The 17,974-nt window shown below is 43.1% G+C and overlaps 1 protein-coding gene across 1 annotated transcript in view; it reads left to right on the plus strand.

Moving 5' to 3' along the window:
- The window catches only part of RPRD1B (regulation of nuclear pre-mRNA domain containing 1B), a 47,025-nt gene extending 29,266 nt beyond the window's left edge, over positions 1-17,759 (plus strand). Inside the window, exon 7 of the mRNA XM_084645883.1 lies at positions 14,999-17,759. Coding sequence (XP_084502009.1) covers positions 14,999-15,148 — 150 coding nt within the window. The 3' untranslated portion in view covers positions 15,149-17,759. The remainder of the gene's footprint in view (positions 1-14,998) is intronic.
- Positions 17,760-17,974: the final 215 nt, after the last annotated feature.

Here is a 17,974-nt window from a genome sequence, read left to right on the forward strand (position 1 = left end):
ATGCCCTGCATGAACTTGCCTGTAGCTGCCACTTTCGCCACAATGGGGAATTATTTGGGTTACTCTCTTCACCGTAGAGAAGAGCATGGTTCTGTAGAGCAAGAACTGGAGTCCTGTTCGGATCCAAGAAGTGTGTAGGCACAGATAGCTAGGCTGCCTAGTGACTAGAGCACTAGGTGAACCACTGAAGCAGACTACAAGTTCTCTCCGTCTCTGGCACACACTGAGTGGAGTAACAAGTCTCTGAGCTGGACCACCGGGATAATGTAGTAATTGCTGCCATAGAACTGGGCTGTCTGGAGAATGCAGTGAAGAAATCAATCATTGACTAACTGTACATCAGTGAGTATTTCCAACTATGAGCTATTGGAGGTGGCGGGGAATAAAATAATGTTTGCAGCAGAGTTTGGTCCTGTTGTACCACAGAGCACACGTAAGCCATGACCTATGTGCTGCTTATACAGTGTTCAGCACAGTGGGACCCTGGCCTGATTGGCACTTCTAGGCACTCCTGCAATATAAATGTTAAGTGAAATAGTAATAAAAAAACTTATCTAGAGATCATGAAATTATTTCCATGTAATGTTGCTGTATTTTTCAGAGAGATGCATGCATTGCTACACTTCCACCTGGCAATGAAAATCAATAAAATATTTGAACAAAGGTGACTGTATGACTGGAAGTGTGCTTGTGTTCTTCTTAACCTGGCATCGTAGTAAAAGGTGAGCAGGAGGAGTAGTTTGTGGAGCATGAAATGCTGCCAAAAGCAGAAACAACATGCTTAGTAAATTGAAGGTGAGGGAAAGAAGGAACTGTATCTCCTTATTTAAAGAGTGGGAGAGGAAAAAGCCAACCTGCCAGCAGACCTTATCTACCAAATATAAGCTTTAGCTCTGAAAGGAGCTATCATTACCCTTCAGGTTCTGAGTAGTGCGTTGTTCCTTTGAGAGAAACTTGTCTGCAAAGTCAAGTTTGTTGCTTTCTTGCTGCTGTGAAATGAGAGAGGGGAAACTGGTTCCTTGGTTCTGTCTGCTCTCCCCAGATTAGACTGTAGAGAACAGATATTCAGAAATGCTTGTTCTGTTCAGAAACCTGTGGGATATGAGAGAACCCACTTGAGACACAGCTTTGCTGTGTGACTCTAGAATTTTTGGTGTGTGTCTGTGTGTTGTGTTTTTGTTTTATTAAGATGAATTCTTCTGTTGCACTGAAGAGCACAGAATCTGACAGATGGAGGCTGGTTCCCTCTCTGCTATATTGTCTACCTTTCTGCATGGGGGAAATTTCATGGCCTTTTTAAAGAAATGCTCAAAATAACCTATAATCTAGTCAAATGTTAACTTGGTGTCAGACCTCACCCACAACTTAGCTGAGAGTACTCTGTTCCTTCTTTACACTGAGTCTGCATGCCCCCTCTGCTCCATGAGATCTTTGGAGCCTTGAGATCAGAAATAGGACCCCGAGGTGGGAAAGGTCACCTCTAAACTTTTTTGTTTGTAGCAACTACAGAGGAGCTTCTTTTCAAGGGAGAGAACTTTTAGGGCTTGATTCAAGCCCCCTGAAGTTAATGGGTGTCTTTCAAGTTACTCTGGTCTCTGGATCAGGCCCTAAGTGTATCTAACTTCTCACCTACTGCTCAGCTGAGTTTGGATGAAAATTAAATATAAATTATGCACACTAAATATTTAGTTTCTTGTTCTTTTCCGGCTTGATTTGTACACATGCGTGTGGGCCTCCTTTATTGGGACCAAGTAACCTTTTCATTCCTGGGGTTGAGATGTTTCCTTATTAGGCTAAGTTGTCTCTTTTGCATGCAGCCAGGCTCTCTCACAGTCATCTTTGTAGTAAGTCGGGTGTTACAGCTGATGTGGGGAACTCTTCCCCCAACGTTGTTTGACTGTTAGTAATTTTATTTGGCATGCTGATATTGCTCACTGTTGAACAAGGACCGCACGAAAGTGTGGGGGAAATGACATGTTTATAAAACAATAGGGGTGCTATACAGAATGGGAATAAATACAATTTTTAAAAACTACAGACAGGACAACTGAGGATGTGGGAGTAGGTGGGATTGTGGGCAGAGGAAAGGGAAGACAGTGGTAATACCAAACACCTCAAAATTGGAAAATCTTTAGCTGTTTTAAAAGCAGGGAACAGTTAAATGGTTGGATTTCAAAGGGGAATGAATGCTGTACCATAGAATCATAAAGTATCAGGGTTGGAAGGGACCTCAGTAGGTCATTTAGTCCAACCCCCTGCTCAAAGCAGGGCCGATCCCCGACTAAATCATCCCAGCCAGGGCTTTGTCAAGCCTGACCTTAAAAACTTCTAGGGAAGGAGATTCCACCACCTCCCTAGGTAAAGCATTCCAGTGTTTCACCACCCTCATAGTGAAAAAGTTTTTCCTAATATCCAACCTAAATCTCTCCCACTGCAACTTGAGACCATTATTCCTTGTTCTGTCATCTGCTACCACTGAGAACAGTCTAGAGCCATCCTCTTTGGAACCCCCTTTCAGGTAGTTGAAAGCAACTATCAAATCCCCCCTCATTCTTTTCTTCCGAAGACTAAACATCCCCAGTTCCCTCAGCGTCTCCTCATAAGTCATGTGTTCCAGTCCCCTAATCATTTTTGTTGCCCTCCGCTGGACTCTTTCCAATTTTTTCACATCCTTCTTGTAGTGTGGGGCCCAAAACTGGACACAGTACTCCAGATGAGGCCTCACCAATGTCGAATAGAGGGGAACGATCACGTCCCTTGATCTGCTGGCAGTGCCCCTACTTATACATCCCAAAATGCCATTGGCCTTCTTGGCAACAAGGGCACATTGACTCATATCCAACTTCTCGTCCACTGTAACCCCTAGGTCCTTCTCTGCAGAACTGCTGCCGAGCCATTCGGTCCCTAGTTTGTAGCGGTGCATTGGATTCTTCCGTCCTAAGTGCAGGACTCTGCACTTGTCCTTGTTGAACCTCATCAGATTTCTTTTGGCCCAATCCTCCAATTTGTCTAGGTCCCTCTGTATCCTATCTCTACCCTCCAGTGTATCTACCACTCCTCCCAGTTTAGTGTCATCTGCAAACTTGCTGAGGGTGCAATCCACACCACCTTCCGGATCATCTATGAAGATATTGAACAAAACGGGCCCCAGGACCGACCCTTGGGGCACTCCACTTGATACCGGCTGCCAGCTAGACATGGAGCCATTGATCGCTACCCGTTGAGCTCGACAATCTAGCCACCTTTCTCTCCACCTTATAGTCCATTCATCCAGCCCATACTTCTTTAACTTGCTGGCAAGAATACTGTGGGAGACCGTGTTCAAAGCTTTGCTAAAGTCAAGGAACAACACGTCCACTGCTTTCCCTTCATCCACAGAGCCAGTTATCTCATCATAGAATGCAATTAGATTAGTGAGGCATGACTTGCCCTTGGTGAATCCATGCTGACTGTTCCTGATCACTTTCCTCTCCTCCTAAGTGCTTCAGAATTGATTCCTTGAGGACCTGCTCCATCCTGTATCCAAAGGGATGATCCTCGGCTGGTTAAGTGGTAGTGAAGTTATCCTGAACGAGGTTCATGTTAAGCACAGAATAGCCAGGATTAAGCCCTAGGAGGTGTTCTTTGTAATACAAATAGTAATAAAAGGGTATATGCTAAAAATGTGGAGTCCAGTAGTTACCCATCTAGCAGCTGTACCTATTAATCCACACTAATGAATAATAACAGGCTGCTCATGGAAAATCTTATGGTCATATACTTCAATATGTTTTGACTTTTTGAAAAGCTGTAGAAACATTAAGCGGAGGGTTTAGCTAATAAATATATGCTGTTTAAATAGCTATTGATCAGTTGCAGTAACTGTTTTTCAACAAAACTTCATTGGCTTTTTTCTACAGGAACAATGTCTCCAACTGTCACATTGTGACTTACATTTTAATGAGTCCACTTTCTAAAAGCTTGTTTAAACACAAACTTGAGCGGCAAGCTAGAATAGCCAAGGAATGATTGATTGGATTGCTTTGTAAGTACTGCACATTTTGAGTATCCCTGATGCATATTTACATGATTTTAATCCCTGTTAAAATGTAAACCTAACAAGCTTATGCCAAACTATTTAAACTCTAAATATTAAGCTATTTATACAAGTTCCATGATTTTAAAATAATTACTCTTGAGCCAATGGTGCATGTTTTAGAAATTCTGAGTGAGCCCTTCTACTTCCCTTTATACAGTAATAAAAACGTAATTTTTAATGTAAATTTCCAAGGATCTGATTTGTTAACTAACAAAACAGACGATATTCACAGTTCAGACTGCAACTGTCCTCAGTTCATTCTTGCACTGTAGCACACATAATGAAGATAAAAATTACCCACTGTTCTTATTTCCTGCATATGAAAGCCTAGTTAAGTTACGCATAACAGGGCAACTTAAAAAGGGTCTTTCAAAGGTTTATTTTAAGAGAATTAACCCTGGTGCGGGTTAGTGGGAGCTGTGATGATACAGAACATTGAATTCTGGCCCATCTGGTGTGACTTAAGAGAAGCTAAACAAACTGGTGGTGGGAGGGGGGAATCTTAGAACTTTTTTTCTTTTATTTAATTATCCCTCTTATTTCAGGCATTCAACACAAACTGAAGGGTCAGTGCCATTTAAACGTGCAGATCCCTTTTTAATGCTGAAACTTTCCACTTTATCTTCCATCACTGTGTGTAATATATGTCCTTTAATCAGCAGTGTCAAGCAGAGGGTGTTTTTACATATGACATGCTACAACAGAGGTGCTTGAAATGAGTATCTGAAGAGATATAGCTCCTTCTCCAATTCACCTACTAAATTATGGTAAAGCTAAAATAAACAATGTTTTGTAGTGTAAGCATAAGAACAGTCATACTGGCTCAGACCGAAGGTCTATCTAGCCCAGTATCCTGTCTTCTGACAGTGGCCAATGCCAGGTGTCCCAGTGGGAATGAACAGAACAAGTGATCCATCCCCTGTCGCTCATTCCCAGCTTCTGGCAAACAGAGGCTAAGAACACTGTTCCTGTCCATCCTGGCTACTAGCCATTGACAGACCTATTCTCCATGAATTTATCCAATTCTCTTTTGAACCCTGTTATCATCTTGGCCTTCACAACATCCTCTGGCAAGGAGTTCCACAGGTTGACTGTGTGTTGTGTGAAGAAATACTTCCTTTGTTTGTTTTAAATCTGCTGCCTATTAATTTCATTTGATAGCCCCTAGTTCTTGTGTTACGAGAAGGAGTAAATAACACTTCCTTATCTACTTTCTCCACACCAGTCATGATTTTATAGACCTCTATATCCCCCCTTTTCCAAGCTGAAAAGTCCAGTCTTATTGATCTCTCCTCATATGGCAGCTGTTCCATACCCCTAGTCATTTTTGTTGCCCTTTTCTGAACCTTTTCCAATTCTAATATCTTTTTTTGAGATGGGGCGACCACGTCTGTGGGCAGTATTCAAGATCTGGGCGTATCATGTATATAGCGGCAATATGATATTTTCTGTCTTATTATCTCTCCCTTTCTTAATGATTCCCAGCATCCTGTTCGGTTTTGTGACTGCCACTGAACATGGATTTGTGCTGGAAATCACTTTAGATAAGCTATTACCAGCAGGACAGTGGGGTGGGAATAGGTATTGTTTCATATTCTCTGTGTATATATAAAGCCTGCTGCAGTTTCCACGATATGCATCTGAGGAAGTGAGCTGTAGCTCACGAAAGCTTATGCTCTAATAAATTGGTTAGTCTCTAAGGTGCCACAAGTCCTCCTTTTCTTTTTGCGAATACAGACTAACACGGCTGTTACTCTGAAAACTGAACATTGAGTGGATGTTTTCAGAGAACTCTCCACAATGGCTGCAAGATCTTTGAGTGGTAACAGCTAAGCAATTGTTGTAATTGCATACAGGGATCTCCTATGACTATAAATTGGGTCAGAAGTTGCCAGTGTAATCTCTATACTAAAGTGAAGTTCAAACTATAAAAAAGTTTGCAATTCCCTGTGCTATAGCTCTGACTTTCCTGTCTTGTCAGTTTAATGGTCAAACGTTTTCTCTTAATTTTCCTGTCAGATCACACTGTTTAATGGTGTTAAAGTGTGATTCTGGACTTGCTTTGCCACTGAGTTAGAATTCTAACTTTTTATTCTGAAAGTGAACATTGATTAGGAAGGGCACTCACGATACACGCCGCCAGTTTTTTCCAGCCTCATCCTCAAAGCCCAGCTACAGCAAATATTGAGTCAGTTCTCATTACTTTGACCATAAAAGGCAAATAACATCCAAATGCTGTCAGTCTTAATGAACCCATCCTATGCAGCAGTGGCAGTCGGCTGTGTGCAAAGAGTGTAGATCGGGACCACAGAAAGTTAGCAGCTTCTTTTTAAGCACATTTCAAGAGTTGTGGGGGTTTTGGGATAGAAGGACTTTAGGCAGTAACCTTCAGGCTGTATTTTCAAACCATGCCTCAGCATGGGGGCTAATCGAAGACTATCATATTCTTCTTAAAAGCTTTTTCCAGAGTTCTCCACAGCAAGTTGCCTGTGCGGTTGCATTCAGAATAGCTAACACCACTATCCTTAGGAGGGTTTGTTGCCACTGCTTATGCTCATCTCTGAAGGGAGAAAACAGTCCCTCTTGGCTCCTCTTTCTCTTCTGCATGCTGAGGTCTCTGAATCTCTGGTGTCTCTCCAAATGGAACATTCTCCTTTTTGTTTATTTAACTTTTTTCAAGCACAGTTTGGACATTTTATTTGAAGTTAATCACTGTTTTTAATAGATTTTATTTTTAAGGCTTGTTAATGATCCAGTATTGCCAAGGACCGGGTTTGGAAGTCTGTCAGTATACACACAGTGTGCCCTGTAGTCCAGGCTAATGTGACTTGGGGTGACATTTTCCTGCGTGACATCCTGTTTGAAGTAGGACTGAGCATTCCAGCCACTGACTGGAGCAGGCAGTGTAGCCAGCTTCAGGAGCCTTAACTTTAATATTGCGCTTGGGGTAGATATTGAGGGTATGTTTACACTGCAGCTGGGAGCATGCCTCCCATCCTGGGTAAACAGACTCATGCTAGCTCTTCTTAAGCCAGTGTGTTAAAAAGAGCAGAGTGGGTGGTGCAGTGCAAGCCTGTGCGACTCCCTCTGTCTGAACTTGGCTGGCTGCGCTTGCTGCGATGTTCACACTGCTGTTTGAGGTGTGCTAGCTCAAGCAGAACTAGCATCTGTCTGTGCTCGGGTGCGGGTTCCCACCTGCAATGTAGACCTACGCTAAGGGGTCTTTTAACTAGGGTTAAAGGGATCACTCTGCCCTGACTGAGCACCATCCTTGCCGTGAAGTATTTACATACTCTCTTGAGACCCTAGCTTCAAGGCTGGTGTGGTCTGTTCTTCTGTTGTACCTGTCAGTTGCTTCAACCCTGCTAGCTCTTCCTGCTCCAACAGTGGTTTCCAATCTTTCTTCTCCCTTGTTGCCATTTTCTGCATCCGCGCACTGTCTCCTTGGCACCAGAACAGAGCGTGGCTGTTCAGTAGAAAGTAGGTAATACAGTCTCTGTAGTGCAGTCAGCAACCAAATTGGGTGGTGGCTCTTTAACTGGAGGGATTTGATACACAGCACAATGTTTTGCCTGGCATCCTGAGGCACCTTCTTTCGCTTCAATCATCTAGCAAAGCTTTTGGATACCTGGGTCTCTTTCTCAACCTGCTCTGGCTCAGTGTCTCTTTCTCATGGCTGTGATTGGTTTCTGAGCCCTCTTTGTAAGTTCTTCAGGGTAGGAACCGTTTTCTGTCTGTCCAGTGCCCAATACAGTGGGGTTCTGCTCCATGGCTAGGGCTCTGAGGTGCAGTAATATTGGTTTGGGGGTAGATCACACTCCCTGTAGCCCCCAGACAAAGAATGTTCTACAGATTGTACAGATGTGGTGGTTGGGGTGACCTGAATTATTTTGCCATTGATATGTGTTCAAAATCCAGTTCCTTTTCAGATAGGAACACTTGCCCCATGTGTCTGGGTGTTGGAGGGATATCTCAAAATAGTGCACACCTACAAATAAGGATAAACTTAAGAATAATGTTCCCCATCATGTAGTTAAATGTTTGAAGCTGTGTACCATATATTTGGGAACAAATAGCCCTTCAGCCCTTAGAAGAAACTCTATCTCTGTCTCAGTGTGCACACTTGTCTGCAGCACCAACATACAGGACAGATGCACATACGCACAAAAATGTTTGCAAAATGTGCTATTAATGTGGAAGTATGCTGTCATAAGACTTCAGGCATTCCAAAGATTTACAGGCCTGAGAATCTTTCTGGGAAGGGAGAAATGAGATTGTTTTGGTTTTCAGTTAATTGGAATAAGGTTTTTTTATCTCTCTCATTAATATTAAGGCATGTTCTTCCTGTTCCCTCTTGCTTAGTCCTGCATCTGAAAGACTGGGGAGGGGCTATGCTCTTCCCAACTGGGCAAAAGTAGTTTGCACGCTTGGATTTAGTTCCATCTTGCATGCACACGTCTTCATTTCTTACAAGTAGTTAACTTCATCCCTTGGTCCTCACATGGAATTTGCAGCCCCTCTGTATAATCATACCGTTCGGTTTTGCTAGCTTCTTGCCCATTTTTATTTCTTTCCTGCCTGTTGAGTGTGTGGCAAGTTTTCTCGTTGCCCTCCCCTGTCTGTGTTGGTGGACCTCTGCATTCTTGAGAGAGCGCAGCCTTTTCCTCCCTCTTTTCTAGCTTGGCATCCGTCATTGTCTGGCTGATTCATGTACTACAACTTTAAGACTGCAGCTTCTTTGCAGAAAGCCATCTGTAGATGCAGCAGTATCCACCTTCTATCTGTGAGCAGATACAGTTCAATAAGCCCCTTTGCTGTCTGTATTCTGGGTATATGAGAACTTATGCTCTATCCTCTTCTTACTGCATGTTAACAATTAACTTGTCATGCTTAAGCAGAGCACAGCACTCAGCTTGTCGTAACTCTGGGTGGATGGTACAACATATACTCCTGGAGGAATTCTGTGCCACTGTGCAATGCAGAGTTTTGCAGAAATTAATGTGCACACAGAATTTCCTTTCCCCCCCCTCCCCCTACAGAAATGGGCTGAAGAGCTATTGGCTGACACGAGGGGCCACTGGACCCAGTAGAGCCCAGCTCACAAATAGAAGACAAGGCTGGGGAGTGGAGGGGAAGAGAGGGAGGGAATTGGAGGGTTCCCAGCAGCTGCAGTTCCCAGCATGCCCTGAAGGAAGGAGGTGGCGGTGTGCAAGAAACTCTATGCAACCTGGCACTCAGCATCAGGCAATGTCTCCCTCTGTATCCCTGGCTTCGGGGGGTAGGGGATGTGAGTGTCTGGGCTATGTGGAGCCATGGCTGGACTCTAGGGGGAAAGGGGTGTGAGTGTCTGGGACTGGAGGGTAGCCTCTGGGGGATAGCAGGTGGGAGTGTCTGGCCCCCCAGTTGGGCTGGGGGGGGGGTGGCATAGAGATAGGAACTGAGTTGTCATACACTGTACTCCTGGGGAGTGTTTTTGTGTGTCTGTATTACAGACATACTTGCTGACGGGTATTTTGAAATAAATTACCAAAATAATTGAAACTGGCATGATTATATACTGTTTGACAAAATTTGAAGAATTTTATAATATTGTGTGCAGAACTTATAATTTTTTGGCTCAGAATTCCCCCAGGACTAAATATACAGTAAACCTTGGAGTTTCTTTTGGGATTGTATTTGCTGGGACTTAAGGAGGAGATGGGAGGAGAACTCTTTTTTTTGGTTGCGCTACAACTACCTTTCTTCTGTGTTGGTTTTCGTATTCTACCGGAGAAATGCAATCACATCTAGAACCATGAATATATTGATAAATCTATCCTTAGAGCTTTGTTGCCTCTTTCACTTTTTGTTCCCATCTCTTATTCTCTTATTTAATGCCTTTAACTTCATACCATGTTCTCATTTTTCTCTTTTAACTCTGTTGTTATGCGTTCAGTGTCCCCCCTCCCCTCCCACTCTTTTGCCTCACTTTCCCCATATGAAGTCCCTTCCCCACATTGTCCACTTTCTCCACCTCCTTCCTTCCCAATCTCTCTGCTCTTTCTAACAGCCTTGGCCACCAATTGTAGCTGCTCACATTCTGGCCTAGTTCAGGGCACTAGTTCAGTACAGGGTCTTCAGTGGATCAATTTCTCAGCTTCCTTGGCTGCTTATGATTCTGTGCGGATTCCTAGGCCATGGTTCTAAAGTCCTTCAGCACCTTTCCCCCTTGGCATTCTTGCAGGGTCTCTTGTTTTCCCTGTGAACTGCTCTTGTTTTCACATAGACTATGCGCACAGCCAGTGTCAGTGAGCCTCCCAGCCTGAACTGATAGCCTTTAGAGTGCGAGCCCTGCTAACCAAGTCTGTGTAGACAGGACTTGGAAGCGGCAGCTTGGGCTCTGAAGCCTCGAGAGAAGGTGGGCTTCAGAGCCTGAGCCACAACTCCAAAGTGCTGTCCACACAGCTATTTTTTAGAGTGCTAACGTGAGCCCCACTAGCCCAGATCTGTTGACCTGGGCTGGGAGGCTCATTTCTGTGGGTGGTTTAGACACACCCTAAGGCTATGTCTTCACTGCCCGCCGGATCAAAGTCTAGATGCGATAAATTGACCCCCCCGAGTGCTCTCCCGTCAGCTCCTGTACCCCAGCGCCGCGAGAGGTACAGGCAGAGTCGACGGGGGTGCGGCCGCAGTCGACTCACCGCGGTGGAGACCCCACATTAAGTTGATTTAAGTACATTGACTTCAGCTATGTTGTTCACCTAGCTGAAGTCGTGTAACTTAAATCCATTTCCCTCCTTCCCCCCCCAGTGTAGACCAGGGCTTTGAGAACAAGAAGTAGCTCAGGAGGTAACTGAAAGGTCCTTGGTGTTCGCCAGTACATCTGGATGGCATAATAAGTCCTGGGATTGCAGAAGCATTTCTCAAAAACTGACAGTTGGGGATGTTGGACGCATTCTTATTTCTGTCCTTTGCCTCCCACCAACCCCTCCGCCCCCCATAAATTGAAAAGTGCATTTCCTCCTGGCCTCTGTGGTTCTTTAGCTTCTTAAGCAGCACACAAACAGTTTATGAGCCACCAGAGCCTCATTTGAATTCCATCCTTCCAATCTATTATCCTGTGTGTGTACATGTAGACGTTTGATATGATGATCTGTTACTGCCTTAGCCTGGTGAATCTGCATAGATTTGAAATAGGGTGTTAAAGGAAATCCATATTTGTGTGTCTACTGGAAATTTACAGTATACATTTATACACCCACTTCAAGTGTAGGAATATTTTGCATTATTGCAATCAGTTCTGTTCTCACTATTCCAGTACAAAGCAATAAACCGATAAGAATGTAAACCCATCATTCATGGTCAGTGGGAAATATTTTGCTTTACTTTGATATTTGGGGAAGGTGGGGAGAGTTTTCCATCATTAATCTGAATCCAGTTCCCCATTTAGTCCTTATAAAGTTGTAAACTCTTCAGAAGGCTGATTCACCATTAAATGCCCAGTTTGTCTTGCTCTTCAAAGAGAGGATTCTGTAGTAAACAGTTCTACTCTTACTACTAATTAAACAAGAAGTCAGAAGTAAATTAGTATTGCAGTTGACTATATGGAAACCCGTTTGGCATTCTGAGGTTTTTTAACTCAGTCACATTGTTTCTCATAGATTTATACCACATTTCAGAGATGACTTGAATAATACAGGATAAGCAGTTGGGTAGAGAGACACTTGAATACGGTTTAAAAGTACAACATTCTATGGGGATGGATCTCAATGAAATGATTTAGTATTTATAATATTGGACTATTAGATATCTTAATGCTGTTAACCTATTGTATGTAGGCAAAGTGCTGTGATGGGAATCATGTTACAAAGTTAATGTGTTAAATCTTAACTGAGCTTTTGAATTGGATAGTTTACTTGTATTTGGGTGTGAACGTGTTAGTCTGCTTTTGACAGTATCTAAAAGTCATTACTAGACAGGATAATGTGATGCATGATGATAGGTGGTTTCCTGGGCTTTTGGGCTTCTGACCAACCCTTTCTTCTCCCCACCACCCCCGAGACTTCCCACAATGAAGAGTTGGCCTTATTTCAGGTCATCTTCAGGCTGTGGAATTCAAGGATGACTTCCCTTGGAGCTCTAAAATATTCACTTACTGGGCTTCTGAGTTAACAGTCCTGGCTTCCTAGCTCTTGGAAGGAATCTTTTCAGATTCTCTCTTCAGTATCTGTTCCTTCTACATACAGCCTTTCTTCTGTTGCTTTTGCACATTTCTGAAGTTAACAGACTATGCTGGTGGTTTCAGTCTCTGACCCTCTGATTTTCACTCACATTTTGTGATTATGTGCATAATTGAGTCACTGCTTATATAATATAATGCTACAGCTGTTATGGTTAATAATCAGCACTTATCCATAACATATTAGCCAACTAATAACAGACTGGCTAGTAGTAATGATTTCTCTTTATCCTTGGCTATTTTTATAGTTCACAAGGGAGTATCTCCATAGATTGTTCATAATGTCATTCTTTAAATGTATGTGGAGTAAAGACTATCGTAGTATTGTGCGCTGGGAAGTGATGGGCTTGCCTCTCACATGCATATATAATATGCTTTGTAGGGATTGATCTCATTTACCTCTAGGAGGAGACACTATTGACCTTCAGCAAATAACTAGTTGTTAATTTTAATCCCTTCAGTTGTACCTGAGGAGGGACATGCTTTCTGTAAACCTACCATCCTACTACAGCATGTTAAAAAGGTAACTGGACCAGACTTGCACATAAAAATCATGCAGCAGATGGTAAAATTTCAGAGCCATAATTTCTATTTGGGAGCTTATTACCCCTCTTACCAGTAATAGCAGTCACAGGCCTAGGGGGTCTGTTACTTCATGACTGCACTCTAGTGTGGCTGAACCCCTGTACTGCCTCTGTCTTCCAGAAAGATGGCAAACGCGCACACAAGGCTAGATGGAGCAGGAACTGCTGTGTCAGTATAGGAGGCAAATGTAGGAAATTTTCATAAGGTCTTGAGCCTTGTGGAAGCCCCAAAACCAACCAGGTCTGTTTGGCCAATCAGGGGAAAGGATAAAAATCTGAAGGGAAATCCAGATTCTCAGTTTGAATTTTTAGATGAAGTTTGAAGAAAGTGTCTTCTGTGGTGACATCTGTAGCAGCTGATGAGAACCCTATTAGTTGTCAGTGAGAAATAATTTCCCTGCCATTGCAGGGTCCTCGAGCACTGGTGCACCTCAGGTCCTCCTGTTCTCCACCTGTGACACGCAATAGTCTAGTCTCCTGTGGGTCTCCTTTCCGAGGTTGGGTTTAGGGTGGTGGTGGTGGCCTCTGATATGCAGGAGGTCAGATTAGAAGATATAATTGTGTCTTCTGGCCTTAAACTCTAACTCTGTGACATAATTGACAGAGGCACTAGGGGACTCTACCCCGCACCTCAACAGGAGGAGGAGAATGAATGGCTCTGGAATGCTAAAGCATGTGGCATTCCTGCCAGTCACATGCTGGGAACATGGACCCAGGTGATGGGGAACTACTAGACTTTGTAATTATTGTTGAGATAAGGTTGGTGAGAGAGACCAGCTTTTGAGCCACACAGAGCTCTTTGGGTCTGGCAAAAGGTCCTCTGAGCATCACAGCTAAATACAAGTGGGAACAGATTGTTTAGCATAAGTAGCTAGCACTGTATTCTAAGGGACCATTCAAGGTAGAGCGGCCTGTTAACACCTCTGCAGTCATAGGACAAAAAGGGGGTTAATCTGTTACAGATTTTTGTAGTAACCCACAGGGCCAGCTCCAAGCACCAGCTTTCCGGGCAGGAGCCTGGGGCGGCATTCAGAGCGGGGCGGCCATTCGGCTGCAGCTCCGCCGCTCTTCCGGGCGGAGCGGCAATTCGGCGGCAGCAGCGATTCGACAGCGACTGCTTGGGTGGGGCAGCAAAATTGGTCGAGCCGCCCCTGGTAATCCATAAATCTAGTGATTGTCTCACTGACCTTAGTGACTCCACTGGGAGTGGCTAAGTCGTTATGCAAGGTAGCCTATTTCCCCTTGTTTTTTCCTAGCCCCCTCCCCCCTCAGACGTTCTGGTTAAACTTGGATTTATGCTGGAAATGGCCCACCTTGATTATCATACACATTGTAAGGAGAGTGGTCAGTTTGGATGAGCTATTGTCCTAGGAGAGAGAGTGAGTGTGTGTGTGTGTGTTTGGGGGTGGTGGTGGTGGTGGTGAGAACCTGGATTTGTGCTGGAAATGGTCCATCTTGATTATCATGCACATTGTAAGGAGAGTGGTCAGTTTGGATGAGCTATTGCCAGCAGGAGAGTGAGTGTGTGTGAGTTGTTTTTTTTGGGGGGAGGGGGTGAGAACCTGGATTTGTGCTGGAAATGGCCCACCTTGATTTTCATACACATTGTAAGGAGAGTGGTCACTTTGGATGGGCTATTACCAGTAGGAGAGTGAGATTGGGGGGGGGGGGGGCGGGCGGAGGGTGAGAACCTGGATTTGTGCTGGAAATGGCCCAACTTGATTATCATACACATTGTAAGGAGAGTGATCCCTTTAGATAAGCTATTACTAGCAGGAGAGTGGGGTGGGAGGAGGTATTGTTTCATGGTCTCTGTGTATATGTCTTCTGCAGTTTCCACAGTATGCATCTGATGAAGTGAGCTGTAGCTCACGAAAGCTTATGCTCAAATTGGTTAGTCTCTAAGGTGCCACAAGTACTCCTTTTCTCTCACCGACCTTGTCTCTCTCATATCCTGGGACTGACCATGGTTACAACAACACTGTAATTATTATTCTCAGAGTTAGTAATCAATCTTCAGGAAACCCATCCTAGAAAACTATCATCATACACACTGATCACGTGTTTAAAAAAAAAAAAAAATCTGTTTCTAATCTTATTCCCTTCTCTTCCCCTCAGGAGTATAAACAGAAGCTTGCTCGGGTAACCCAGGTCCGCAAGGAGTTGAAATCTCACATCCAGAGCCTTCCAGATCTCTCCCTGCTGCCCAACGTTACAGGAGGCTTGGCACCTTTGCCATCTGCTGGTGATCTGTTTTCAACTGACTAGGACTAATGGTGCCCGTATTTACTAATTCCCCTTAGTACCAGCAGAAGTAAGAAAAGTCTTGTGTTGACTGGAAATACAGTCTTCCAATGATCTACCATAGGAATGAACCTACAGACCCTACTTTCAGCCTACCAGCTGCACATGCGCACTCTCTGTGTACAGTGTCTCACGTTGAGGGGAAGATGGAGAGTGTGTATGTCCATGTTCTGAAGGGAGTGGGTATAGAGTCCATATATATTTTGAAAAGAAACTTTTCTCACCTTTTCTGTACTCAGATTAGTTTCCGTTTGCTCTTAGCACTTGTTACTCCCACAGAAGTCGTAAGAATCATGTACATATATCTTGAAAGTTTTCAAAGAAATGTTGTGTTTTTTCTCTCTAAAAGTGTCTGATTATTTCTGAATCTGTTTTGTCTGTGTTAGTTGGGTTTCTGATGTTCAAATCTATAAGCAGTAGAGCGGCTAGTGTGCTTTATGGGGGCGTATGCATGTGTGTACTGTACCATACTGGGATCAGGGGGCATGTCCAAAGAGCAACCGTACAGTTAACCTTTTGTTAAATCTGTAGTTGTGGTTACTGTTGTAGGAATGACCTCAAGGTGGTTCCTATTTGGTATGGTGCATATGTATATACACTGAGACTCGCACTTTGGGCAATAGAAATTAACAGCTTGTTTTTGTGACTTAGGGATAACTTCATAACTTACACTCTGCTGAGCAATGCAGAACTGGTTATTAGACATGAGTAGAAGTGAATTTTATTCTAACTCCCTTGTATTATATTTATACCACATTTTCCCTCTGTATTATATAAGCGTAAATCTACAGAAGTTTAACTAGCCAAGAGGTTGGATTGGTGGAATAAAACTAGTGATATCTCAGATAGGTACTGTGTAACTTTCTTTGTGAACTTGAGAATGGCTATATTGAAAATCTTGTTCTATGAATTTTGTCTCCTTTAGGTTAAATAAGTGAATTTATTTGATGGACTGAAGTCAAATGTGGTATAAATATTTTATTTCTATATGTTGATACGCTATACAGACCTGTATGTATATGTATACACACATCCTGTATGCCATACATCAATATACATGTGCATGTATATATTGGGAGGATGTATGTAATTTCGTATCACACATTGAGTCGATTTTTTCCAGTAAAAATCGAAAAACAAATTTAAAAAATACTAAGTCTAATTCCATTGTCATGCTAGCTAATGGTATAACTACCATGGATATAGTTAGGTTTAAATTTGTGTATTAGTTTTAGCAAGCAGGCCTGCCTGCTCATTGCAGACCATTCCACTCTGGCCATTTTGTTTTAATTTAAATACTTCTTGCTAAGGGCATGTCATCACTAGCAACGTTAAAGTGCTGCGGCAGCTGGGTAGTCGCGGCACCAGCGCTGGGAGAGAGCTCACCCGGGGCTATAAAAAACCCGCCTCCGCAAGGGGAATAGCTCCCAGCGCCGGTGCGCTGTCTACACTGCCACGCTATCGCGCTGAAACTTGCAGCGCTCTGGGGTGTGTTTTGTCTCACCCCTGAGCAGGAAAGTTGCAGCGCTGTAACGTGGCAGTGTAGACCAGACCTAAGACTTCACAAGCTGTTGGAAACACTTAATCGGATAATATTATAGGTTCTGTAATACAGAGGTTGAAACCCGTAAGGCAGAGTGACGTGCTTTGTTTGTGCCTCACTGTGGTCTTAAGCTGCTCTTTTCAAAGACCTGAGAGGAAACCTATAGAAATATGAAGCTTGTTCTGTATGCTCATTAACTTATTTTACAGAGAATTTAATGGCTAATTCAGCGTTCAGTGAAACTGAATAAACTAGCATTTCCGGTCATTTAGTTTGTGAAAAGTTCATGCACTTCATTTTGGCCCTTTATTCTTGCCTCCTTACTGCCCAGATGTGGAGTCTGTTTTTCCCCTTGTTGTAGAGGAGAATTCCTGGGGGCAGAACTGCACTCTTCCATGAATTGACATGATTGGAGAGCCCTTTATCTGAGTGTTTGTTTGGACCATAAAGTGTTGTACACTCTCTCTGCTTTTGCCAAAAAACAAAAGAGAACCCCAAACTCTTAAACACAAACCAAAAGATGCATTTCTATCCTGTCCCAGCTCAGTGGAGTTAACCCCAGGCTGTATTTTATTTAAACAGTAACTGTTCTTGACCAGTGATTGACTGCATAACCATTACAGGACAGAAATGAAGCAAAACTATCCTAGAAATTATGTAGACAAATGAGTGTTGGCATCTCAAACTGCTATTTTGGGCGGATTTTCTGTGAGAAAGTTGTATGTTTGTTTTTTAAATTGAAATGCTTTGATTTTTCCAAAAAATGTGTGTGTTTTACTTTATTTTGCTTAATTTAAATAGTCTTGTGGTTTTTATTGAGTGGGGGAAGGCAAAGGATGCCTGGTGAACTGGGTACAGCTTCCTCCAACAGTTTCCCCAAAGTGTCTCTTAAAAAAAAAAAAAAGCTTAAATCTGTATATGAATTGATCTAGGAATTAATTTAGAAGTATAGGCTGCCATTTTGGCAGCAGTATATTCTGAAATGTCTCATAGATATCTATTTTTGAATAAAGAGGGTGTTGTTGAATGGTACTGGGTTTATTTTATTCAGAGCTTCCATTTTGCACTTGCACACCCCAGGTTTTGCTTTGTTTAAAGCAGTGAGATCAATGTGCAGTGGCTACTAGAGAATTCCCATTTTGAGGAGTTCTGCAGCTGTGAAGTATCATTTGAACTTGGCAAATTGACAGTTGCCCTTTAACTGTTTACAGGCCACACTTGTGTATGATTGTCTTAGATCATCACCA

The sequence above is a fragment of the Lepidochelys olivacea genome, assembly GCF_965140295.1.
Source record: "Lepidochelys olivacea isolate rLepOli2 genome assembly, chromosome: 13".
In the NCBI taxonomy this organism is placed as follows: Eukaryota; Metazoa; Chordata; order Testudines; family Cheloniidae; genus Lepidochelys; species Lepidochelys olivacea.